At 48.5% G+C, this 26,472-nt stretch overlaps 1 protein-coding gene across 2 annotated transcripts in view; it reads right to left on the bottom strand.

Annotated features, from left to right (window-relative positions):
• ADAMTS7 (ADAM metallopeptidase with thrombospondin type 1 motif 7) overlaps positions 1-26,472 on the bottom strand; it is a 79,434-nt gene that overhangs the window by 27,543 nt on the left and 25,419 nt on the right. For both annotated transcript variants that reach the window (XM_082198242.1, XM_082198241.1), the window contains exons 9-16: positions 23,981-24,125; positions 22,871-22,963; positions 21,351-21,496; positions 20,092-20,261; positions 18,647-18,780; positions 17,181-17,301; positions 15,874-16,118; positions 9,867-10,008 (exon numbers count right to left, since the gene is read on the bottom strand). In XM_082198242.1, coding sequence (XP_082054368.1) covers positions 9,867-10,008; positions 15,874-16,118; positions 17,181-17,301; positions 18,647-18,780; positions 20,092-20,261; positions 21,351-21,496; positions 22,871-22,963; positions 23,981-24,125 — 1,196 coding nt within the window. The remainder of the gene's footprint in view (positions 1-9,866; positions 10,009-15,873; positions 16,119-17,180; positions 17,302-18,646; positions 18,781-20,091; positions 20,262-21,350; positions 21,497-22,870; positions 22,964-23,980; positions 24,126-26,472) is intronic.

The following is a 26,472-nucleotide window of genomic DNA, read 5'->3' as shown; positions in this document are numbered from 1 at the left end:
TCTTGGCATGTGCTTCCCCACTTGAAGGTTGATCATGAGGAAAAGAGGTTCTTGGATTGAAACAGCTGCACGTCAACGGACAGCAGCGGCCCTCCAGGGTTTCAGGAGGGGCCATTCCTCAGCCCTACCTAGAGATACGACTGGGGATTAAATCTGGCTCCCCTTTATCACATACACAGCCCAACAAGACAACGACAAAAACCCACCAACAGCATACAAATCAATATGGCTAAGTTGATCCAAAACACCCACCCACCCCACTCACACATGAAAACAAAGACCACCACAACCAACCACAAATGAACAACCACACCCTAGGCCAACCCCAACCTCTCTCACCACCAAAGGAACACACGTGAGCAGCAGAGAACCTGCACAAGCAACGCTGACACCAAACCCCACATATATTAAGTAAAATAGAAACATCACCACCCGACCCCACCCCCACTCATCTTTTCCCCCCACCTCTTTCCCCCTATTCTTCCTAATGTCTCGACAAATGAAACTGATTTGTAAAAATGTTACATGGGGGGGGGGGCGAATACGAGAGAGACATTGCAAACACTTTTGTAAAACAAGAAAATCTATAATAATAATAATAATAATAATAATAATAATAATAATAATAATAAATTGTTTTAAAAAATCTGGGATCTTCTGCATGCAGGGCTGATGGTACAGCCACTTCCCCGGCTAGGTGTTAGAGTCCCACCACTACACACAATTGCTGCATTGGGCAGCCAGCTGTAGCAAGGACCTTTTGGGAGCAGCGCAGGGGTTAATGATTGCAGAAGACGCTGCAGGTCTCTAAGCCCTGCACCTGTGAGCAGCTGTTACTAACAATACCCCCCCAGCCCTGCAAGGTTAGGGAGGGGAAGCAGCAGGAGGCAGCCTAGAGAACTTGGAATGTTGTAATTAAGTCACCACGGAGCACCATTGGGGGGCTGAGGTCAGCAAAGATCAGGTTGAAAATGGAGCATGCCAAGACACACACACACACACATGGATGACCAGCTAACAAACAAGGACCCTCTTTGTCTGCCCCCTCTTCTTTGTTAGGGCGTCTGCACCAACAGCTCCTGCATCCAACTCCCTATCTTTAAGCTATTCTAAGATGGGGTGAGGCTGTGGTCTCAAAACCAGGCATAAAAGCGCTTCACCATGCAGGACAAAGAAAACCCATTCCCTCAACCAGAACCCTCGAAAGCAGCAGACTTAAATAATGCCCAAACCGCTCCATTTCAGAGGTTGATTTGTCCGCTTGTGACCTAGAGCCCAGAGCCGTTAACAAGAAAGAAATCTAAACTGTTGGTCCTGGCCTTAAGTTTATTTTAAAAACAAAAGCTGCAATTTATTCCTCTGTGTTTTTGTTTTTATGGCAATGCCTTCTTGCAATAATTGGTGCAACTGGTAACGGGACTCCCGCGGAGTCGGTTTTCTGCTGGGCGGACTCAGGGCCCTCCTCCGCGTACAATGCTGCAGATTGTCTGCGGGAACAATAGCCCTTTTCTGCCAGGAACAGTAGTGCCGATCTGAAGAGAGCTCTTGCAATTGGATGCATGGAACTCCACAGGGCTGGGAAAGAGTCCTGGAAACTGATCTCCTGCCACGTGGGGTGAGCTGCAAGCCAAGACTCTGCAATGAGGAGCGCCGGGCGGGACAGCCAACAGCCGACCTCCGAAATCAATCCTAGCAGCGGGAGAGGCCCACGGGTAAACCTTTTCCTGAGGATTTATTTGATTTGGTGTGTCCATGTTCCAACAGTACAGTTACATTGCCACCTCCCTCTTTCTTTTGCAGAGCTCAAAGGAGCGTGCACAATGTGACCTCACCCCGTAAGCTCGGATAGGCTGAGGATGCTACCAGACTGTCTTGTGTTTTATGGCCGGTATGCATGCACATATCAGAAAAGTTCATGCAATTAAAGTGGATCCAAGTGTGCTCTGTCACCCCCATCACAAAAAACCCCAATTTCTAAAAATAAACAAAATATCAGGATATGGATTTCAAACCGATTTGGGATGATATATCGATAGATCACCTTGCCAACAAATGTCTGTATAGTTAAAGCTATGGTTTTCCCAGTAGTGATGTATGGAAGTGAGAGCTGGACCATAAAGAAGGCTGATCGCTGAAGAATTGATGCTTTTGAATTATGGTGCTAGAAGAGACTCTTGAGAGTCCCATGGACTGCAAGAAGATCAAACCTATCCATTCTTAAGGAAATCAGCCCTGAGTGTTCCCTGGAAGGACAAATCCTGAAGCTGAGGCTCCAATACTTTGGCCACCTCATGAGAAGAGAAGACTCCCTGGAGAAGACCCTGATGTTGGGAAAGATTGAGGGCACAAGGAGAAGGGGACGACAGAGGACGAGATGGTTGGACAGTGTTCTCGAAGCTACCAGCGTGAGTTTGACTAAACTGCGGGAGGCAGTGGAAGACAGGAGTGCCTGGCGTGCTCTGGTCCATGGGGTCACGAAGAGTCGGACCGACTAAACGACTAAACAACAATTGATAGATCACCCAGCCCTACTTAGAATAATTGAATTGTCGAGTTGGAAGGGGCCCTGAGGATCAACTAGTTCAACCCCCTGCAATTCAGGAATATGCAGTTGCCCCATACAGGGATCAAACCTGCAACCTTGCCATTATCAGCACCATGCTCTAACCAACTGAGCTACCCAGGCTCTAGCTCTGGCTTCCAGGAATACCCTCTGCTCTGCTGCAATAAAAGCATCAAGATTCAGGCAGAAGGTGTCCTAAGCTGAATTATGATCATGGCTCTTTCCTGCCTCCCCTTCCTTCTGTGCTGCCACGCCATTCCTTCCTCCAGGAGAAAGAGAGGCGCCTGCCCACCGCCCTCCCAGATGGCACAAGGGCTATTTCCAGACCTCTGGAGCTATTTTAGCACAACTGTTTGGACAAAACAGGCTGTTTGCTGCCCGCTAACCTTGGTGGCTTTAGATAGGAAGCATCTGGGAGATGGCTCAGTGAAGGCTGCTCGCTTCCATTGGCGGCCCCTTGGTCAGCAGCAGCACCTATGAGCAGGCCGTCTGCTGAGGACTAGCCTCAGCTTCTGCACATCAGCCACAGCTGAGAGGTCAAAACACAAAACAGCTGCGAAATCCTCTCCCTGCAGAAGCCAAAAGCAGGAGCGTCAGGAGCTCTTTGCATGGAATTGCTACAACTCCTTCATGGAGGAGAGGGCAATCGATAGCTACTAGCCACGATGGCTATGCTCTGCCTCCAACTAGCTTTGTGAGAAAAGACTTCTGGGCTGCTTCCAGACTGTCATTATTTTGTAGAGGTAGGGGCATTTCAACTAAATTACCAGCCAATTCAGGTTGCATAATTAAACTGGGTTTGGCACTTTTGCAGGACAAACCCACTTCTCTGACCCTAAACCTGAGGGGGGGGGCGGTCTGGACAGTTTGCAGTAAGGAAAGGGGTGCGAAAGTGCACGGAAATTGTGGGGCAACATTTGCTTGAGGCGACATCATTTCATCTCCCTGCAAACAAATCAGAACGAACACTCAATAAACAGTTAATGTTGTTTACCTTCCCTGCAAACTTTGTGGGAACTAATTAGGAAGCTCAATAAACATGTCATCTGGAAGTGACCCTGACCTGCTTCTTAGCCAAGCATATTCAGAAAAATGTCCCATGGAATTTAATAGGATTTCCTCCCCCAAGTGAGTGCGCACAAGATGGCATCTGATCCTTGGGTGACTGTGTGAATGTGCACCAGCTCTGGGCTTGGACCTTGCAAACAGACAACACCTTCCTCCTCCTTACACCCCAGCCAACACTGTTGCCTCCGGAGAGCCTCCTTTGCCATTTGTAAAATGCATGGCATGGAGGAAGCAGATAGAGAAAAGTTGTTCTTCCAGTCTCATAGTGCCAGAACTTGTGGACATCCAGTGAAACTGAACGTTGGAAGATTTGGGACGAAGAAAGTCTTTCTTCACGCAGGGCATAGCTAAACTTTGGAACTTGCTCCCAAAGCAGGCAATTACAGCCACCATCTTGCATGGCTTAAAAAGAGGGTTAGACTAAGGTTACTAGACGTCCCTGTTTCCCGGGGACAGTCCCTGGATTTACAAATCAGTCCCCATACAAAATCCATTGAAGTTGAAAAGTTTCCCCGGATTCATTGGGGGGGGGGAAATCTGGTAACTTTAGGTTAGACAAATTCATGGAAGAGGAGAGGGCTCTCAATGACTGCTAGCCATGATGGCTTTGCTCTGCCTCCACAGTCAGAGGCGGCAATGCTTCTGAATACCAGTTGCTGGAAGCCACAAGAGGGGACTATACCTGAAGGAGTGTCTCCACCCCCATCGTTCTGCCAGGACACTGAGGTCCAGTGCTGAGGGCCTTCTGGTGGTTCCCTCACTGCGAGAAGCCAAGTTACAGGGAACCAGGCAGAGGGCCTTCGCGGTAGTGGCACCCACCCTGTGGAACGCCCTCCCACCAGATGTCAAAGAGAACAACAACTACCAGACTTTTAGAAGACATCTGAAGGCAGCCCTCTTTAGGGAAGCTTTTAATGTTTGATGCATTATGGTATTTTAATATTTTGTTGGAAGGCGCCCAGAGTGGCTGGGGAAGCCCAGCCAGATGGGAGGGGCATCATCATCATCATCATCATCATTATTATTATTATTATTATTATTATTATTATTATTAAATCCTACTTGTGGGCTTCCCACAAGCAATTGGTTGGCCAAAGGACACTGGACTAGATGGTCCACTGGCCTGATCCAATAAGCATTTCATATGTCCTTATATGCAGTCCCCCACCCTGTCACTTGCAACAATCTGCCTCTTGCTCCTGTTGTGGGCTCCTTTTCTACGAGACTCAGAACATCCCTTGCCTTGTCCTTTCTCCTCCTTATCACCAGCTTACCCTTTGCTCCAGAGTCTGACCTTGCAAAGGTCTCTCTCTCCCCGTTCCACCTCTCTCTCTCTCTTTCTTTCTCCGTCTCTCTGTCTCTCTGTCTCTCTCCCTCATCCTTTCCCAGCTGGCTGAAGCACACAGACACTTTCCTGGGAGCAAGGAGGAGGCACGTGGGCCAGGGGTTGGCGTAGCTCAGTGGGGCTGGATGCTGGAGCTGCAGGCTGGACAGTCCCCATGGGGGCCGATCACAAGCCAGGATCTGATGTGCTTCTGGCAGCCTCAGTTTCTGGCAGGAAACCCAGAAGGCGCTTGGCTGGCAGACTTCCTCTCCCAACCCAGCAAATGAAGAAATCATCCGAGAGCTCCCTGCCTCCCTCAGTCCATGATTATGTCACTCTTCTTCTACTCCCTGATTGCCTATCTGCCCCTTCTCCTTTCCCAGACCCAGAACCTGCTTAAAGGTTCCCTTTCATAGTCTGGCGATAACAATTCATAAGGCCAACAGGCCACAAACGATATGAGCGGCTGGCGTCAATGTTTGCAGCACAGCAAGCACACCAGAGGCTTTGGGTGTGTGGGGGAGACCCCGGCTGGGACCCCTGATTGAAGTCTACTGGCAGCAGACCAATCAACAGCCAATCAGATTCAGGGAAATTCACCCTGCCAATCAAGCCTAGAGGAAAATCCACTTTCACAATCCCAAATACAGCCATATGTTTGTTGAGGGTGCTGGGAACTGTAGCCCTAGAAGCACAGGAGCTCAGGAAGCTGCCTTATAGTGATAACAGAATTGTAGAGTTGGAAGGGACTTCCAAGCATCATCTAGTCCAGGGGTAGTCAACCTTTTTATACCTACTGCCCACTAATGCATCTTTCTTGATGGTAAAATTTCCTTACCACCCACCAGCGCTTGATGGAAGAAGGATTCAGCTTGTGCTGCAGAACCCCCTACCGCCCACCCAGAATCCTGAAACACCTACTAGTGGGCGGTAGGGACCAGGTTGACAACCTCTGGTCTAGTCCAACCCCATGCAATTCAGGAATCTAGCCATCTGGATGAGAGTCCACCACTTTCCAAGGGAGTCCGTTCCACTGTCAAACAGCTCTTACCATCTAGCTCACTTCTGCACCAACTAGCAGCTGTCTTCCAGAGTTTCAGGCACTAATCTCTCCCAGCCCTATCTGGAGATGTCGGAGATTGAGCCTGGGTCCTTCTGCATGCAAGGCAGCTGCTCTGCTACTGAGCGGTGTCCCTTCCCCTGTTTGTAGCTCTGTGAGGGGTAAGCTGCCGTCCCCAGGATTCTTTGGGGCAAACCATGTGCTTTCAATGTATGGTGTTTATGCAGCCAAATACAAATACATCACAAGGAACACACACACCCAAACCACCACCCCAAGTGCTGCTCTGGGCCTTGTCAAGGCAGTGTGACAGCATCTGTCAGAAAATCTGGAGCGGCGACACTGCAGAGGAGTCCTGGAAGACGATCTGGTTTCAGTAAAAGGGACAGAGATGCCAAGAAAGAAAGAAAGAATGAAAAGAAAGAAGAAAGAAGAAAGAAATCTTTGGCAAGTGTAGCTGTGCGTCAGGCCCCAATGAGCTGGGAGAACTGAAAGAAGAGAATCTGTGTCCTCCCAGGTGACATAATCTGCCCCCTCTGAAGACATCCAATTTGCTGCCTCTGAAGTTCAGGTTTCTGGGCTTTTGTGGAGCTGTGAAACCCATCTGCACAGGGCCTTCCAGGCAGCTGTGATCCATCACACAGAATTTCTCAGCAACAGACTGGAGGTGGGGTAGCAGGGTGAGGGATGGGGAGAATGCCTCCCCAAGAAATGTTTTGCCCGTAGGAGGTAAACATGCAGTAATGAGCACTGAGTTGGAAGGATCCGGCCCTGCCTTCACTGCAGTGCGCCCCTTCAAACCATGGAGCTGATGTTTTGTCACTTCTAGGACTTGTAGAAGCAGGCACATCATGTGTGGCAGGTTTGTAATTTATGGAGGAGGGCTATCAATGGCTACTAGCCATCATGGCTTTGCTCTGCCTCCACAGCTGGGGGCAGCAGTGCTTCTGAATACCAGTTGCTGGAAGCCACAAGAGGGGAGAGGGCTCTTGTGCTCGAATCCTGCTTGCGGGTTTCCCACAGGCATCTGGTTGGCCACTGTGAGATCAGGATGCTGGACTAGATGGGATGCTGATCCAGGCTGTTCTTTTGTTCTTATGTAAGGGAGAGCTAGGGACACGGGTGGCACTGTGGGTTAAACCACAGAGCCTAGGACTTGCTGATCAGAAGGTTGGCGGTTCGAATCCCCGCAACGGGGTGAACTCCCGTTGCTCAGTCCCTGCTCCTGTCAACCTAGCAGCTTGAAAGCACGTCAAAGTGCAAATAGATAAATAGGTATCACTCCAGCGGGAAGGTAAACAGCATTTCCATGTGCTTCTCTGGTTTGCCAGAAGTGGCTTAGTAATGACCGGGAAGCTGTCTGCAGACAAACGCCAGCTCCCTCGGCCAATAAAGCGAGATGAGCGCCGCAACCCCAGAGTCGGTCACGACTGGACCCTTTACCTTAAGGGAGAGCCAAGTGCTATTGTGAAAATTTACCTGGAAAATGCTGCCTTCCGAACAACACTGGGAAATAGGGATATATGCATTTGCTTCAGAAGAACCTCATTCTGACCTCAAACCCCTCATGTCTGGATTAAGCAAACTGGAATAGTTATGAAATGGGTGATTTTGAATGCCGAGCCCTCCTATAACAATCCTGTCCACATATTGAGAAAACCAATGCAAACTTTAATCTTTTAAAAATCTATTGTTATTTTAACTTTTTAAAAGCTTTAAATTGTTGTCGTAAATTTTTCTTAGTGATAGAAAAACCACTTTGAGGTTTGTTGTAGCTTTACGATCAAGCAGTGTATAAATATTATGAGATACATAAATTAAAAATCCCTTCCTTTATTGCAAAAGGTCTGATTTCTGGGGGAATTGGGTGTGTTGCACAAGACCTCCCAAACCAACTGTAATTGCACAACCTGAATCCTGCCCCAAAATGGTGGTCATTTGGAAGCATCCTAAGGAGAGAGTGAAGAAGCATCCTTAACTGGCCTGTGCACTTGGTCCCCTCATCTCGTGCTTTAATAAAACTCAGCTGTAGAGGAGGACTCTTTCCCAGTTACCCCAGTCAACAAGAGGCGGACATCAAAGGACAAGGCAAAGCCTTCTGCTTTTCTGTTTCTCAAGTTGTCTGTTTCCAAAGAGGCCTTGACCAGCTGGCGGCAAGAGAAAGGAGCACATGCAGCTGCGCAAACAGAAACCCATGTCCTTATGCACCACTGTGCATGTATTGGCACACACATTTGCAGAGAGTCAAGCATCCTGGACAAAGGGGCACAGGCAGGGTCTAAACACATCCAGCAGTGTTGCCTGTCTGATTGCTTTGATACATTTGCATTGAGAATTTATGCACTCCACAACAGTGTTTTCCTTATCCACAGGCTAGAGTGGGTGGCAGCGGCCTTTGCAAACGCCTTTCCTTGCCGGCGGAATAAATTCTCTTGCCTGCCTGCCCTTCCATCTTGCACTCAGTTAGCCAGCACCTCAAGGCAGGATGCTGCATCCTCCAACTCAGGGCTCTAATTGAAGTGGCCAAACATGAAATGCATTTGGTACTTCCTACCCCAGCAGTCTAGACAAACTGCATCCTCAAGCCAGCACTGCATGCCTCTAAGCAGGGGATTATGAACACCATTAAAGGTAAAGGGACCCCTGACCGTTAGGTCCAGTCGTGGCCGACTCTGGGGTTGTGGCGCTCGTCTCACTTTACTAGCCGAGGGAGCCGGCGTACAGCTTCCGGGTCATGTGGCCAGCATGACTAAGCCGCTTCTGGCAAACCAGAGCAGCACACGGAAACGCTGTTTACCTTCCGCCAGAGTGGTACCTATTTATCTACTTGCACTTTGACGTGGTTTCGAACTGCTAGGTTGGCAGGAGCAGGGACCTAGCAACAGGAGCTCACCCCAGCGTGGGGATTCGAACCACCGACCTTCTGATCGGCAAGCCCTAGGCTCTGTGGTTTAGACCACAGCACCACCCGTGTCTCATGGACACCATTAAGGGATAGAAAAATTTTCTGGCTACTTCATTAGCTAATTATTATTACCATATCCTTCTTACTACAAGGTGGACTATTGGGGGTTGGGGAGAGGATACGCCCATTGGCCTTTCCTGCCCCACATGAAAGGCCTGATCCTGGGCTCCTAATTCACCACTGTTAAAAGAAGGCTACAGAGCAGTGTCCTGAGTCCTTCTGCCACCATTCATTCATTCATTTCATTTGTTCAGTGCTCTATTCAAAAAACTGCCTTGAAATCGCTTAAAGCATCATAAAATACAAAACAGCTAAAATCAGTTAAATTTATTATTATTATTATTATTATTATTATTATTATTATTATTATTATTATTACAAAATATAGCAGACAAATATTTCCTCAAGTGCTCAATCAGCAATACTTTGAGAGAGACAAATCCTGCACACCACTGAAACAAGAGTTCCACAAAAGAAGAGAATCTTACAAAGTTATGATCTAAAATTAACAACCAGAAGCCTTGGAAAAACAGGAATGTCTTAGCCTGGTAGCAAAAGGCTGACAATTATGATGCCTAGCATCTTTTCCAGGGGACAGCATGCCACTATACGGGAGCCACCACTGAAAAGGCCTTCTCTCTCTCTCTCTCTCTCTCTCTCTCTCTCTCTCTCTCTCTCTCTTTCTCTCTTTGCATCGCCCTCTGAGGAGAAGAGACTCTGGTGGTGACTTCAGGGCTCGGGGAAGGTTCACCTGCTTTTCTGGATTTTCCCCAAGGCATGAAGTTTCTTGCTCTGGCTCCTAGGCCAGAACATGACCACCCCCCGCCACTTCTCACCAAACACTGAACAGTGAGACAAAGGCAAAGAAAGAGCCAGGCATCCTTACCTGTGCCACAGGTGGCTGTGCATTTTGTCCAGGGTCCATATTGCCAAAAGAATTCGGCCGGCGTGATCTCGTTCTCGTTCTCAGATTCCCTTTGAATGGTGTATTGATAGCGGACTCCTGGGTTCTTCTCCTGGAATAAGAGCTGAGAAGGAAGGAAGAAAATGTTCTTAGGCAGCATCCAGCCAGACGGTATAAAAAGTGTTTAACAAAATGTGGTCCAAGTACCGAGGAAGTGTGATGATGTCCTGCCAAGAGAAAGAGGGCCAGCAGGAAAAGACCTTGAGATGCCTGCAGCAGAGGACCGGCAACTGCAAACTTACTGAAAGTTTAGGAAGTGACCAATGTTTGGTTTTCAGAGGATCACAAGGATGTTACAATCGGGGAAGGGCCCCTCCTCAGAGCTAAGGAAAGCAGCATGCATCTGTGGGCTCCTCTTCAGCTTTCCACATGATCTGATTGTACAAAACTCATGGTTAGGCCAGTGGTACCAAAAGTGGGAGGGACGCGGGTGGCGCTGTGGGTTAAACCACAGAGCTTAGGACTTGCCGATCAGAAGGTTGGTGGTTCAAATCCCCGCGACGGGGTGAGCTCCCGTTGCTCGGTCCCTGCTCCTGCCAACCTAGCAGTTCGAAAGCACGTCAAAGTGCAAGTAGATAAATAAGTACCGCTCTGGCGGGAAGGTAAACGGCGTTTCCGTGCGTTGCTCTGGTTCGCCAGAAGCAGCTTAGTCATGCTGGCCACATGACCCGGAAGCTGTATGCCGGCTCCCTCAGCCAATAAAGCGAGATGAGCACCGCAACCCCAGAGTCAGTCACAACTGGACCTAATGGTCAGGGGTCCCTTTACCTTTACCCAAAGTGGGCAGCAGCAGGCAAGGGGGTGCGGCAGGCAGGTGCTGGAGGTGTAAATGACCGCCAGACTTTGAAAGGCTGGTATCCCTGGATCAAGTTCGTCAATTCTGTTGAATGAATTAAACCAAATAGTTTTATTTAGATTTTTTTGTGGGGTGGGAGTGCAATTGTTATAGTTTTGATTTTGATTTTGCTATCTTGCTTAGTGTGCTGGGCAAACTGCTACTCTGAATAGTGCTTTTTACAGAGGAGAGGCACTGGGGGTGAGTTTATGGAACTAAGAGGGCGGTGGCCCAAAACAAATTGGGAACCGCTGGGTTAGACTCTGTCCTACCTTTGCAGAGCATTCATTCCAATTTGTTTATGGGGCAGTTATACAACAATGAGGATTCATCCTGATCTGCTTGCAGGGTGTCTGCAAAGTTTCATGTTCAATCATTCACTCACGCCACATGTTTCAGTACATGCCCCTGTCACTTACCTAATTGCAAAGTCAGATTTTATTTCCAAGCTGATTTCAGTGTGTTGTAGTGGTACGTGAATGCCCCAAGGTAGACTACCTGCAGGAGGGTTCAAGTATCAGTCCGTGGGGGCGCACAGCTCTGGCAAGGGCTTGCTAACTTAATTAAGGGCTTATCCACACTCACCTCCCGCTCTTTCCAGGCACAGGTCTGTGCTTAAAAGCTTCATGTCCAAGTGTGGGGTGTTGGGGTTTTGTTGCCCCTGAGCTTCTCCTGCGATAACCTGCACTTCGGGCTCTCAATTGGGGCAAGCGTCAATTTGGGTTTTCTGGGGATTGTCCCATTGAGCTTTAAAGAGCAGGTTTTCACAGGGACGGCTCCAGAGCCAAAGAAAAAAAGGAGTTTTAATGCAAGGACTATGGCCTGGAAAGATTGGAGGAAAGGTAAGTGTGAATAAGCCCACCCTCGAAGCTGCCGTTGTTGCCAAAACTTTGCTGCTCTTGGAATGGACTTGGGCATCGGTCCAAGAGACTTCTCAGGGTATATTTTTTAAAAATAACATTTTTTAAAAAGGTTTTTCAATTCCATTACAAATCCCAGGGAATGTTCCAAGAGATAATGTGCTATAAGTCATTCCAAGGCATTAGCGTGAACATAGAAACTAATAATCTTTAAAAAGTCGGAGAAAGCAGCTTGAGACTCCCTCCGAAGTTGTTTTTCCCCTGAATAAACAAAGGCATTAACATTCATCTAACCTCCCTCTTTGAACTCTTTCCCTTCCAGCTGGCTGGCATGGGAACTTTGTAACTTGGTACCACTGCCTGAACTTGCTTTCTTCTTCCTCCCTCCCAGTCTTTTTCCTTTTGTGTCGTACCTTTTATGTCAATAAGTCCGAGTGCAAGGAGTGGACTTATCCACACTTACCATTCCTCCACACTTTCAAGCTGTGGAAAACTCCGTGTCCAAGTGCCCCCCCCTTTTTCCTTCTTGGAAACACAATTGGAGCAAGTGTCAACCCATGGTAAACCTGAATTGACGTTTGCTGCGACTCAGCTTTAAAGAGCAGGTTTTGGGGGACAGTTCAGACAGAGAGATTTAAAGCATGGACATGTGCCTTCAAAAAGAGGGGCCAAAGGTAAGGGTGGATAAGCGCCAGCTTGCCTTCTTGATATTTGTAAGCCTCTCTGCAAGCTTTCTCTTGTCTGAAAAGTGAAATTTGCAAACGTATGCAGAAATTGGAGGAAGGCTGGGGAAATTAGAAACAGGGAAAATGAAATGGACAGGTTTGGCCATACTGAACAAGGGGTATGCCCTGGGTTTTCTGAGGACCAGCCAAGAAGTTCTGGGGAAAGTGTGTGTGTGTGTGTGTGTGTGTGTGTGTGTGAGAGAGAGAGAGAGAGAGAGAGAGAGAGAGGGAGAGAATTGAGCTTCCTTTGCTTCAGAGCTCTTTCCATCAAGATTTAAAAAATACTCCCAACTGAGTGATGGGGGGGGGGGGTGAGAACATGGTTTCTGGTAGAATATTCCTCTCCAACCAGTCCTTTGGCTTATTAATATTCTACAGCCTTTTAAATGTGTCTGTGGGAAGGGAGGGGTATTATTTTGCTGTTTTGTTTTAATGATTAACTTTTATTTTTATCTTGTATTTTCTTCTGCGAACTGCCCTGAAATCTTAAGACGAAGGATAGCATAATAAATAATAATACAGTGGTACCTCAGGTTACAGACGCATCAGATTACAGACTCCGTTAACCCAGAAATAGTACCTCAGGTTAAGAACTTTACCTCAGGATGAGAACAGAAATCGTGCGGTGGCGGCGCAGCGGCAGCGGGAGGCCCCATTAGCTAAAGTGGTACCTCAGGTTAAGAACAGTTTCAGGTTAAGAACAGACCTCCAGGACTAATTAAGTTCTTAACCTGAGGTACCACTGTAATAATAATAATAATAATAATAATAATGTCTCCACAGTCGAAAGCAGCAATGCTTCTGAATGCCAGTTGCTGGAAACCACAGGAGAGAGCTGTTGTGCTCAGGAATCTGGCTGGATCTTCTTTGATTGATTGATTGTCTTTATTTCCCACCTTTTCCTCCAAGGAACTGAAGGTGGTGTACATGGTTCTCCTTCCCATTTTATCCTCACAACAACCCTGTGAGGTCGGTTCAGCAGAGAGAAGGCACTGACTGGCCCAATGGTCCCCCAGGGAGCTTCATGGCCGAGTGAGGATTCGAACCCTGGTCTCCCAGGTTCCAACACGCTAACCACAATAGCTCTTAAGAAAAAAAAACCAAAGTTATTCTTGGAACACAAAACGAATAACCTGCCAGGGCAGGGGCAAAAAAGACAGGGGAAGAAAGCGTGTACCGAAAGCACCCCACCCCCTGCCTGGCATGCCTCTGATGTCCAACAAGGTGGTGTGATTTAGGAAGAGAAGAGATCCCTGCCTGCCTGCCTGGTGGGTCTCAAAGTCAGCTCCTTTGTTCCAGAATTCACAAGCAGCTGGAGGAAGACAAGCAGGGGTCAAAAAAGGAAAAAGAATTCCTTTCCTTGTCGAGCTGGAAGGGGAAGAGAATGTTAAAGTAAACACCTCCCTGCAAGAGGGGAGAGAAAAAGAATTAGCCCTGAGAAATCCATTTAACTCCTAAAGAGCTCTCCTGGGAAGTCTGGCTGCTCCAAAGCAAAGGCTTCCCTGGCAGCCAGGAAGACACCCACCAGACTTCCCTGCAGGAAAAAAATGGTGATGAACTGTCCATACAGGGAGGGCAGGAGCCTGTACCACTGACAGGAGGGACCCTATGGTGGTCTCCGCATTCATAGCAGCCTCTGGAAAGGTTGGAGGCCCTTGGTAGTGCCTCTCCTCCAGCCCCCTCGGCAAACCAGGCCAGTGAACCAGATGAGGGTGATGGGAGTGACAGTTCAAGACATCTGGAGGGTTCTGAGGAATGCTGCAACAGATTTTAATTTCAGCTGGGCAAGAGAGAGGCCAGGTCCACCCACGGAAGTCAGCAAAGGCTTCCCAGATCAGCAGGAACCTCCCGAATGCCAGATGCTGCCATTTCCAAAGTAACTCGAGAGGAGTGCTTTGCTCAGAACTTCGCAGAGCAGATTTGCAGAACAGAAGCGGCAAGAAGCATGGCTGGCGGGGGCAGGCAAAGCCCTTGAAGATGGAGGCTATGAAGCAATAGCCAGTTTATTTACATGCTGCGTTTCCCAGAAATCTGTAGTGCGTGCTCAAAGCAGTTAACAGAAAAGAGACAAACCCAGTTCCTGAAATGACAAAGTCCTCGTTCGCAGGCCATTTTAAACTACAGAGAAACTGAACTATGGTTTTAATTTGAACCGTGGTGACGCACATGGCAGCAATTGTGGGCATGTGGCTTCTCCCTCCCTCCTGGCGCTAACACGCTGTGGTGAGCCAAGCCATAGTTTGTTCTTGACTTAGTGCTAGTGCACTCTGCATGTTCATGGATAAACCACAGTTGAACTATACAGTGGTACCTCTGGTTGCGAACAGGATCCATTCCAGAGGCCCGTTCGCAACATGAAAAGAGCGCAACCCGCAGCAGCATGTCTGCGCATGTGCGAGTTGCGATTCGCCGCTTCTGCACATGAACGTGACGTGATTTTGCACTTCTGCGCATGTGCGAGCGGCGAAACCTGGAAGTAACCCTTTCTGGTACTTTCGGGTCGCCGCGGGACGCAACCTGAAATAACGTAACATGAAGCGGACGTAACATGAGGTATGACTGTAGCTTAAAATGGCATGGAAGCAAGGCCAAAGAGCCTCATGGCACCTTAAAGTCTGACAAATCATAGAATTGTAGTGTTAGAAGGGACCCCAAGGGTCATCTAGTCCAACCCTGGCAATGCAGGGATCACAACTGAAGAGTCCCTGGCTGGTGGCCACCCAACTTCTGTTTAAAACCCTCCAGTGAAGGAGAGGCCAACACTTTCTGAGGGAGTCTGGTGCACCGTCAAACAGCTCTCAGCATCAGAAGGTTCTGCCTAATATTGAGTTGGAATCTCCTTCCTTGTAACTTGAAGCCCTTGGTTTGGTTCCTCCACAGTGGAGCAGCAGAAAACAAGCTTGCTCAATCTTCCGTGCGACAGCCCTTCAGATATTAATAGATGGCTATCACATCTCCTCTCAGTCACATCTCCTTCAGCCTAAACATACCCAACTCCCTCCCCCGTTTCTCATAAGGCTTGGTTTCTAGACCCTTGATCATCTTGGTCACTGTGATTTCTGCATTGCAGGGGGTCAGACTAGATGACCGTGTGGGTCCCTTTCAACTCTGCAATTCTGTGAGAGCACAAATACCATACCGCAACCTACAAGAGTTTGGTGGTCAGTTTCAATCAGCTCTTTGTTGGCAGTGAAATAACCTTCCACTCCAGCTTGAGCTGGGAGGGGCTGTTTAAACACAAGCCAGGGATGAGCAGATTCCAGGACATGGAATCACCGAGGGCTGAAAATATGTTTACGACCTCGGCAGCCTCACAGCTGCAGTCGGAGGGTGAAGTCTCAACGAGTGCTGCTTTCCCTGATGCCAAAAAGCAGGGCTTTAGGAAGCTGCACCTGTTGAATTTCTTAATTCAAGTCTGCCCAACTCTGCAGCAGTGAGTCCACAACAGTGGCAGACTGGACCCAAAACTCACAGGTTCAAAGCCCAGCACTTGAACCCTCTGCAAGTACCTGAATCCACACTGGCTCCTCCGTGGGGCCTGGAGACGTGAGGTTCTCCCAGTTCCCAGTTCTCTCGTAGGTGAAGGTGGTCCCGGCCACCTTGTAATCGCCATTCCATTGGATGGTCCAGCCACCATTCAGGAAGTACTTCTCTGGATCTTCGCTTCTCAAGGCCAGGAAATTCTCTGCTTCCGCCACCTCCTCGATTTGGATCTCTCGTGCACCAGCTGGGATGAGCCCAACATCAACGTAGCCTGTTCAGGGGGATCAAACTCCTCATCAGTTGCAGGTTAACAGGACAAAAAGTAATCCTTTCTGTAAAGTGGAGTCAAAGTCCCCTTTTCTGAATGTCACCAGAGTAGTCCCTTCTTGAATGCTCACACCCTTTCCCAGAATGCCTGTCAATTCTACTGTCAAAGGAAATGGCCACTGAGAGACGCAGCGCATGACTTTACTAAGGAATATTTTTTTATGGAGAGGGAAAAGAAGGAGGGATGTTTCTGAACACAGCACATGAATGGGACAGAGGAAATGCTCCAACATTTGCCAAAGGAAAGCATGTGATGTGAACACAACACTCATTGGTGGGTAATGGAAAGCTCAAAGAAGCGAGGGACCTGTGTGAGGTCTAGCCTCCTCCACAAAACATTTTGGAATGTTGCATTTCAAAGCTCCCCTGCTGCCCCAATCCATATTATTTGTACCTCTAGCTTCCATCAAGTGCACCTTTATATCCTTGTCACAGTGCATCTAATTCCACAAACACCATGTTATCTGGAACTTCTCAAAGATGGAGGGGGACTGAGGAGGGAAATGAGCAAGCTGGGTCCAAGAACGGCCCCATTCAACCCTCCCCACCAACACCCCTCCATCAGTGATGTTGGTAGGTGTTATGTATTCAGTGGTCTGTGTTTGCCTGAGCTTCAGTGTGGACTAAGGAATCTGAGTCCCTGTGTTCTGATTCGATACATGATATCCAATCGCAGAACATTTCAGGATTTGGGCCTCTGCCATTGGCCCTTAAACTCTGTCATGATTTGCAGCTTGGAAGTTATGACAGCCAATCACGTTGGGAGTGGGAGTGGCCAGGCCTTCAGAAATAAGCAGTTGCTTTGCCCCTGTTGTCCAGTTCTGTTAGTACAATAAAGGTTCTTGCTGTTATTATATAGTATAGGAACCGGCCTATACTTCAGTAGGCATCCGTTTATGTTCTGATCCATGTTCATTCATTGCAGGCGGCTCCATTTCCATTTCTATCCTCTGACATCCCACCTTATTCCCAACCGGGCCCTCAAATCTGGCAGAAACATCCTCACCCAGCCCATCGCTCTCCTCAAAGGTCTTCTTGACGGTCTCGCAGGTCGACCCGTCTCCACGACAAACGCCGCATCGATCCTCCACGGCGTAGGAGTCAATCTCATAGTCACAACCGACATTCTGAAAGGCATCAGGGAAGGGCAATGGGTTAGCCTTGCCCCCAGCACCTCCAGAGCAACTGAGGGGAACTGTAGTCCAAAAACCTAGGGGGTGCTTGGGTGGGGTCGATTGGATCTTCACACTGGCTGATTTCTGAGGCAAAAATCCAGGCTTGCTCTCCGGAAGTCCAGGGCAGAAGCTCAAGGGCACATGCATTTATTACACAGCCACTGGAATTGCAATGTGCAGGATATACATGTATAAAGAGATCATAAGTAAATACATAAATTCTAATAGGCTGCAGGGAGGAGGAAAGACAGATAAGCAGCCACTTCAGACTAGGCTCATGCACTGCCCCAACTCGCGGGGAGACCCTCCCCACCCCCAATTTCGTCACTTCCTGTTCCTCTCTGAGAAGCCAGAAGAGGCAAAGTATGGATTGCTCCACATCCCCTTTCACCTGTCATTACTTGGAGGGTTGTGAATCCTTCTCTGGCTCACCAGCCTCTCTGATCACTTAATCCGCTGGAGTCAGCAACAGGCTATTTTAAAACTCTCCAGGGGGACCTTCCTTTATCAGGGAGAGAAGCTGCCAGGCTAGGTTTGGCAGGGGAACTCTGGATTTGTTCCTTTCCTCCGGAAACCTTAGGCATCGTCAGGGTTTGCAAGAAATTCCACGCTTACTGTTTCCATGGTCTCTTTCCACACACAGGGATCCTGCCTACCCGGGCAGTTTTGGCCACAATACAGAATGTAAAGTGGCTGGGTTCTAGATTGCACCAGTGTTCGAAACTCCCTTTTGTGACAGGTGCATTTTGTGACAGGGAATTTCATTAGGGCGAGCTGTTTCTGAGCTATGGGTGCAGTACTGCGCCTAAGATTTCAGATTAAAACTGCAAAGTGGAAGGAAAGGAGGACTTTTTCTGCCTCCCCATTTCCAGCTCCTCTCTGGAGAAGAGATTCTCGTAAGAATATTAGGGGGTTGGGCAAGGGAAGGACTAGACCATGTGAAAAATGAACATCATATTTGAGCTGCAATTTATTCATTTTCAGCTTTGTATTCTTGTTATAAAAAAGGCGTGCCTAGACATTCCGTTGTTGCACCCATAACCTAGGTTTAAGGTGCCATTTAGTTCCTGGCTTTCCTATCTCACTGGACTGCACCACCACCTTGGATTGCAGGGCTGTGTCTCTGAAGGCTCTCTCACCTGACTCACCATGCCCTGCATGTAGAATGTTAGCACAGCACACTTCAATATGCTAGATTACTACATGCAGGGATCTTCTTACAGGGCGAGGGCTAGTCTCTAAACTCTCTCTCTCTCTCCTCCATCCAGGGAGTCACACTTCCCCAAACCTCTCCTACCTTACAGATCCCATTAATGCACATGTCTCGGCTCGAGTTTCCTTCGTGACACGGGGTCCCATCAATGACAGCGTCACGAAGCTTTTCTGCAAAGTACTCGTTCTCCGGGCGACAGTGAAGTTCGCAAGGGTTAACTGCAGATGTCAGAGAGAAAAGTCCAGACACTTGACTGCCTCTCCTCTCCTCTCCTGAAGCCGTGTGGCCCAGGAACAGCTTGCCAGCATTAGGTATTCAATACATGAGGTGTTACACATTGCTGATCCCATGCAGAGATGTGGCGGGCACCCTCATTTTTTATTTTGAAGGTGTGTTTTTTATGCTGACCAGCCTGTGCAGCTGTTTAAAATGGCCACTGATTAGCTAGTCAGCTTAGTGAATGTTTTGTAGTGCTTCTCATTTTAAAATATGTTAATATTGCTGTACACTGCCCTGATATCTTACAAAAGGGTCATATATAAATAATACTTCTATAAATAAACAAACATTTATCTGAGCTAAGGCAGGCGCTGACTCTGATGAGATCATGGCACTTCCTTGAGACTTTCTTCTCCACACAAGCATTTGCTGGCTGCTTAAGTTTTTAGCTTGGTGCCTGTGTGTGCATAGCTACAGTATGGATTTCTATTTATTACATTCCATATCCCACTTTTTTCCTCTAAGGAGATCAAGGTTGCGTCCATGGTTCTCTCCCTCCTTATTTAATTTCCACAACAACCCTGTGAGGTAGGGTAGGCTGAGAGGCAGTGACTGGCCTAAGGTCACCCAGTCAGTTTCTTGGCCGAGTGGGGATTTGAACCCAAGTCTCTCAGGTCCTAGCCACCCCCACCCCCCCTCTCTCTCTCACACACACAACCATGAGTATAATCTTACTGAGATTATAAACATATTAATGTGTGTGTGTGTGTGTTCTGTCTTCTTTGAACTGCTCTGCTATTGCCCAGAGGAACAACAGTGTAGTGCAGTGGTTAGAGTGCTGAAACAGGAATTGGGAGACCAGGGTTCAAATCCCCTAGCTGGGTGACCTTGGGCTGGCAACTTCCTCTCTGCCTAACCTACCTCACAGAATTGTTGTGGGGATTGAAGGGGGGGGGCAACTGTGTAGTCCACCTTGAAATCCTTGGAAGAAAAGTGGAATAGAAATGAAGCGAATAAGTAAACAAATAAATGTTTTAAATAACCGCAGGAGTAATTGTATGAATTCAGCAGCAGTCCGAGTCCTGGACTGGGGCCTAGGAGACCAGGATTTGTAACTGCCATGAATCTAACCGGTGGCCTTGGGCCAGTTGCTACCCCCCTCAGCCTAGACTACCTGCCAGGGTCGTTGTGCAAGTAAAATGCAGAAAACCATGTATTCCACATTTTGGAGGAAAGGTGGAATACTAATACATGCATACATGAATAAATACATCTTTGTTTTTTTGCTGGAGAGAGAGAGATGGACTCACTGTTATTAGGGAGTGGGGTCCATTTGTACAGCTTCCCCTTGTAGGCTCTGCCGTTGAAGCGGCTGCATTGGAGTTGGCGGAAAGAGGGTCCATCGGAGGGGCAGGGCTTGGTGTTGCAAACCCTGAAGCGCTTCCTCTCCCCCAGGCAATACTTCCCACCGTACTTTGGCCTGAGGTTGGGACAGAAAGACCGACGCACACCCGCATTAGGAAGAACTATCTGACCATAACAGCTGTTTGACGGCGGAACATAAGACCTTGGAAAGCGGGGGGCTCTCCTTCATTGGAGGGTCTTAAGCACAGGTTGGATGGCCAGGGAGAAAGGGAACCACATTTCTCCTTCTCTCATGATGCTAGAACTCGTGGACATCCAAGGAAGCTGAATGCTGGAAGATTCGGGCCAGATAAAACAAAAGTCCTTCACGCAGCACACAAAATGGAGGCAGCTAGGGGGCAGGGGAGGCAGCTGCCCCCCCCATCAAGTAAATAAATAAAAATACTTAACTGAAAGTAGAAATAATCAGAATACAGTGGTACCTCGGGTTACCTACGCTTCAGGTTACATTCGCTTCAGGTTACAGACTCCGCTAACCCAGAAATATTACCTTGGGTTAAGAACTTTGCTTCAAGATGAGAACAGAAATCGTGCTCCGGCGGCGCGGCAGCAGCAGGAGGCCCTATTAACTAAAGTGGTGCTTCAGGTTAAGAACAGTTTCAGGTTAAGAATGGACCTCTGGAACGAATTAAGTACTTAACCCAAGGTACCACTGTATCTGAAACTGAAATGCTCGCTGAGGTCATTTGGGCGATGTTGTGTCACATGAAAGGTACTCCCTGACGTTAATTTTTAAATTTAACTTGCTAGTTTTCAAACGACTGAAGATTTCGACAGTTTTTTTTCTGAGCACTTGGGCTCTAAAGAAGGTAAATTAAAACAACAGTTGCTGAGACATTTCATTCTAAATCTGCTAGACAGAGACAGATGGAGGATGAGGACAGGTGGGTGTTCTGCCCACCCCCCGGCCCAGGCAACTTAAATCCTGGCTACACCCATGGTGCATCGTTAACCTATGGAACTCTCTCCCACTGGAGGCAGTGATGGCCACCAACTTGGATGGCTTTCAAAGAGCATTAGACAAATTCATAGACAGGATGCTGGACTAGAAGAGTCACTGGCCTGATCCAGCCAATGCTCTTCTCATGTTCTCATATGCCCCCCATGCCTGCCCCCACTGCAAGCAGAACGGTTGGTCACTTACGTGGGGCTGTTGCACTGCCGCTCTGCGTTCTGCACGCCCGCCCCGCAGGTCCGAGAACAGGCCGCCCAAGAACTCCAGGCCGCCCAGCCTCCGTTGATGGACTCGGGGCGGTATCCCATGTGGACACATTCCCCATTGAAGCACCACTGTGGAGGAAGGGGAGGAGGAGGAGGAGGACATCAGATGAGGCTCAGGCAAGGCCTTCTTCCAACCTGGCACCATCCAGATGTTTTGGACTACATCTCCAAACCCTAACAACTGTAGCAGAATTTCAATACCTTAGCAATCATATAAATAGACATGTGTGTGTGTGTGTGTGTGTGTGTGTGTCTATGAGAAAGATTCTGGGCTTCATGTTTGGGGAGTTATTTTAGAAACCCCACAGCCAATATCCGAAAATGCAAGCCTGAAGCAGGCAGTTTGATCAATTTCCCTCGAACGGTCTTCCTAATTAAGTACAACGTTTTATCCGCAAACCAGCAGAGCATGACTCACAAATTCTCTTTAACTCGTGACAGCTTTAAAAGAGGGGAAATTATGTCCTAAAAGCCTCACGACCAGAACAAATGGCATGATCCGAACCTAGAAGCTAATAGTAGAATAAAACCATTATCGTAGCCTAGAGAGCACTTTTTATGAGGTGACTCATAAACCAAATTAATAAAATAGATGTAATAAACATTATGTCCAAATGAAAGGTTGTAGAGCAGTGAGTGAGCTCTCAAGTTTGCAAAAGTCTTCATGAGGCTGGAAGCTTTCTTTAAAATAAAAAGAAGAAGAAGAGGGGGTTGCGGAAAAAAAGGATTTTGTAAAAGCAGCCTCTCAGCCTGCAGTTTGGGATAGTTTTAAGGCAGAATTGGGAGAGAGCTCTGACAGATTTAATGAAGGCAGCCTGTGGCTGGTGTGTGAACATCTCAGGTTGCACCCAAAGCCAGCGGGAGGAAGAAACTTGAGATGCTCTCCTTTAAAAAAATAAAAACAATAAAGCCAAGAGTAATTTGGGTTCCATCTCCAGCTCTAATTGGAACGCTCTTTCTTTGCAGTGGAAAGAAAGGAAAGAGTGGCTGTCTGTATATACTGAGCAAGAGTGCATTTTATAGAGCCAAGTAGAAGCCAAATCCGGCAGTGGGAACACAAAAAGCTCCCTTAAACCAGGTCTGACCACGCATCTATCTAGCTCAGTATTGTCTGCACTGAGGGCTTATTCACACACACCTTTTGCCCTGTACTTTTCAGGCACAGCTCTGCACTTTAAAGTTCCATATCAGAGTGCTCCGTTTTTTCCCGCCCTGGAGTTTTCCCCATGAAAACCTGCCCTTTAAAGCAGAAATGGCGAGGCGCTTCGGCACAGAGCTTTAAAGTAGCACGGACCATGCCTGGAAAGCGTGGAGGAAAGTAAAATCTCCTTAAGTTGCAATAACAGAGGTAGCCTGTGCTCACTACCCAGTGAGCTTCATGGCTGAGTGAGGATTTGAACCCAGCTCCTAGTCCAGAGGAGCATGCGTTTGCAGGGGAATTACCTTGCCTTCGTCGCATTTGGTGCCATCGACCGCTGCATCCAGCTTGGAGTGACATGTGTTCCCCACGGAGCACCACAGCGTGCTGCAGACACTCTGTAAGACGAGAAGGCAAAAAAAAAAAAAAAAAAAAAAGAGGTGAGGAGTTTTTTCTCCTTATGGGTGGAATGAGCCCCACACTGCCCTACAGAAGAGAAAAGGGGAGAAGCTCCCACTTATTCCTTTCTCATCTCCAAATCCAGGCAGTGCAGTTTCCCTGCCAATGTGGCCCCCAACACTCTGGATTCTTTTTGACAGTCTTGTGTGAACCAAAGACCAATTTGAAAGGAGCACACTAAGAAAGGCACTGAAATTGGCATTCTTTACAAACCACCATCAATGTATAGATGGTGCTTGATAAGGTAAAGGCAGGCGAAGATGGACAGGTCCCCGCTCCAAGGACTTTACAATCTAACCCAGCCTTCCCCAATCAGGTGCCCTCTAGATGTTTTGGATTACAACTTCCATCAGCCCCAACACAGCGTGACTGAGACCAATGGGAACTGTAGTCCAAAAAAGTCTGGAGGGTGCAAGGTTGGCCTAAACTTTCATGGTGTGGGAGACTAGAAAGGGAAAGGTAAGCATACAGCAGAAAGTGGGGGAAGAGGAATGGAGGAAATGCTTGTGTGGTGTAGTGGTTAGAGCAACAGACTCGGACCTGGGAGGCCAGAATTTGAATCCCCCACTGGGTTATGGAGCTCACTGGGTGACCTTGGAAAGTGGTGAGCTCTCCTTCATTGGCAGTTTTTATACAGAGGTCAGATGGCCATCCGTCAAGGATTCTTTAGCTCTGATTCCTGCACTGCAGAGGGTTGGACTAGATGACCTTTGGGGGTACCTTCCATCTTTACGGTTGTGTGATTCTATGGTCACAGTACTGGCTCTACCAGGGGTGAAAATGCAGGAGCTGCTTACCCAAATCTTGGCTGAACTGGCCTCCTCTCCACTGAAGTTTCCTTCTGGAGAGGGTTTCTCGGATGAGATTAGACCCCACCCCACCTGCCTACCCTGTTTAGAATTTGATGCTGCATCCAAAATAACTGGGGAGCCCCCAAGGCTCCAGCCCCCCCTTACATCCATATCTTCACAGTAGGTGGAGTAGGCACCATACTGCAGCCGGCACTGGTGGCTGACATCGTAGAGGACTCCCGGAGGGATGGAGGGGAAGTCGATCACATCTTTGGCCGGTGGGTCGTCCAGGCAGAGCCCCCAGCCCCGGCTGTGGAGAGAAAGACCCAAATAAAAGGGGTGAACACAAAGCCATGGGTTGCTGAATTAGCCAAAGGCCTCGGAGAAGGGGAATGTTTTCACCTGGTACCTAAAGATATGCAACAAAGGCTTTATAGGTCAAAACCAGCGCTCTGAATTGGGCCTGGAAACAAATTGGCAGCCAGTGCAGCTGGCCCAGGATCGGTGTAATATGCTCAAAACTGTCTTGCCCAAGTGAGCAACCAGGTGACCAAATTCTGCACCAGCTGAAGTTTCCCAACAGTCTTCAGAGGCAGCCACACATATAATATGTTGCAGTACAGTGGTACCTCGGGTTACATACGCTTCAGGTTACAGACTCCACTAACCCAGAAATAGTACCTCGGGTTAAGAACTTTGCTTCAGGATGAGAACAGAAATCGGGCTCCGGCAGCGCGGCGGCAGTGGGAGGCCCCATTAGCTAAAGTGGTGCTTCAGGTTAAGAACAGTTTCAGGTTAAGAACAAACCTCTGGAACGAATTAAGTACTTAACCTGAGGTACCACTGTAATCTAATCTAGGTTACCAGGACATTGATGACAGAAGTTAGGCTATCGCTGTCTGGATAGGGGCAGAGTTGGGCCACCAGCTGAAGCTGATGGAAGGTACTACACGCCAGCAAAGCCCCCTGAATTTCCAGCTTGGCTTGAGCCCCAGGACCTCTTATCTGACACAATGGCCTCTGCAAGCAGACCTGGAGCCTTTAGGCAGGGTTGCACCTCATTCCCAAGTGAGCCCAAGGCAAGGCCTGAGTGGCTTGGCTCATTCACTGCCTTGGAGCCACGGGCCTGAAATCTGGGCTAAGGTGCTGGTTGCTTGCTCTGTCACAAGAAATAGCAAGAAAAGGGCCGACAAGCAGCTGGACTACAGCTGCTGCCCTCACAACCTCTGTGGTTCTTTTCTACAAGAGCCAAAGCGAGGAAGAGCAGCTGGGCCAAGCAGGAGCTGACAGACAGACCCCCAATCCCCAGGCGCTTGGCTTAAGTGCCCTGGGGGGAGGCAGGAATTGGCAGCAAGGAGGCGTTAAAAATAAACAATGCCGGAGGAAAGAATTTGGCACAACTTTTCCAAGAGGACCAGTCTCATCTGGGACAGGGCTGGAGTCCACACTAGAAGCACAGGGCCAAGGCAGAGCCAAGCCCCTCCTTGATCAAGGCTTTAACTGTTTATCTCTCATTCATGTAACCCACACAGTTCGATTCTGAGTGTCGACCCACATACGGCCACCCAGTGATGCAGTGTTATGCGACCCCCGAGTCAAAGAGATAAATAACTATTCAACCTTTAGAAGACACCTAAAGGCAGCTCTGTATAGGGAAGGTTTTTTAAAAAAATGTTTAATTGTTTTATTATGTTTTTATATGTGTTGGAAGCCACCCAGTGTGGCTGGGGCAACTCAGTCTGATGGGTAGGTGTCAGGGAACTGACATCAGAGGGAAAGGAGGTGATAGGGCTCCCAGAGACTGGGAGAGACTCAACAGCCAAGGCAGGGACCAGCAGGGGGAGCGCGGGGTCTCTGGAGGAGGATCTCAGGGATACTGAGAGAGATGCAGCAGCGCAGGCAGGAAGCAGGGGGGAGAAAGGGGTGAGAGACACGTCCAGTGAAAATAGTGGGGAGGTGTCAGAAGCAATTGCAGGGAGACCCATGCTTCGTCGGAAGCTGTCACGTCGTGAGTCCAGGAGACGTGTTTCCGTTAAGGAACTTCTTTGTTGGAGGCGTTTCCGCAAACAGCCACTGTCGGACTCTAACAGTGACTAGAGCAGACATGTCTGAGGAGCTCTGTCACACACAGAGGTTTGTGGGGCCGCACAAACTCTGAAAGGGCACCATTTTAAGCACAAGCAGCTAATCATCCCCTAATAGCAGTCCGACAGTCTCTGTACGCTGCCTGTGCAGGAGAAAGCATCATGAGCGACCCAGCCGGAGCAGGGGGAGGAGCTGATCCAAGCTTGGAAGAAAGATGCCGAGCATTGGAGGTCCAACTGGCGCTGCAGACGGCGAGGCTCGAGGAGAGGAGGGCTCAAGATGCAGACAAGAAGGGGAGAACCACTCAGTTCCCCAGAAAGGTACCAGGATTGGTGCAGAAGTTTGGGGGGGACCCCAAGGATTACCATGCCTTTAGGACTGAAATGCAATATGCCCTGAATGTCCAGTTTGATGAGTTCCCTGATGAGGAATCTCGAGTTGCTTTTGTAATTGGGCATCTTGAGAAGGGCGCGCGAGACTGGGTTCGACCCCTGATGGCAACGCACAACGATATCCTAAAGGACACTATGAAATTTTTTCGTGCAATGGATATCATGTTTTCCAGCGACGTT

Source organism: Podarcis vaucheri (assembly GCF_965113315.1).
Source record: "Podarcis vaucheri genome assembly, chromosome: 14".
In the NCBI taxonomy this organism is placed as follows: Eukaryota; Metazoa; Chordata; class Lepidosauria; order Squamata; family Lacertidae; genus Podarcis; species Podarcis vaucheri.
The sequence above is the reverse complement of the archived record's forward strand: the minus strand, read 5'-3'. Positions and strand labels throughout refer to the sequence as shown.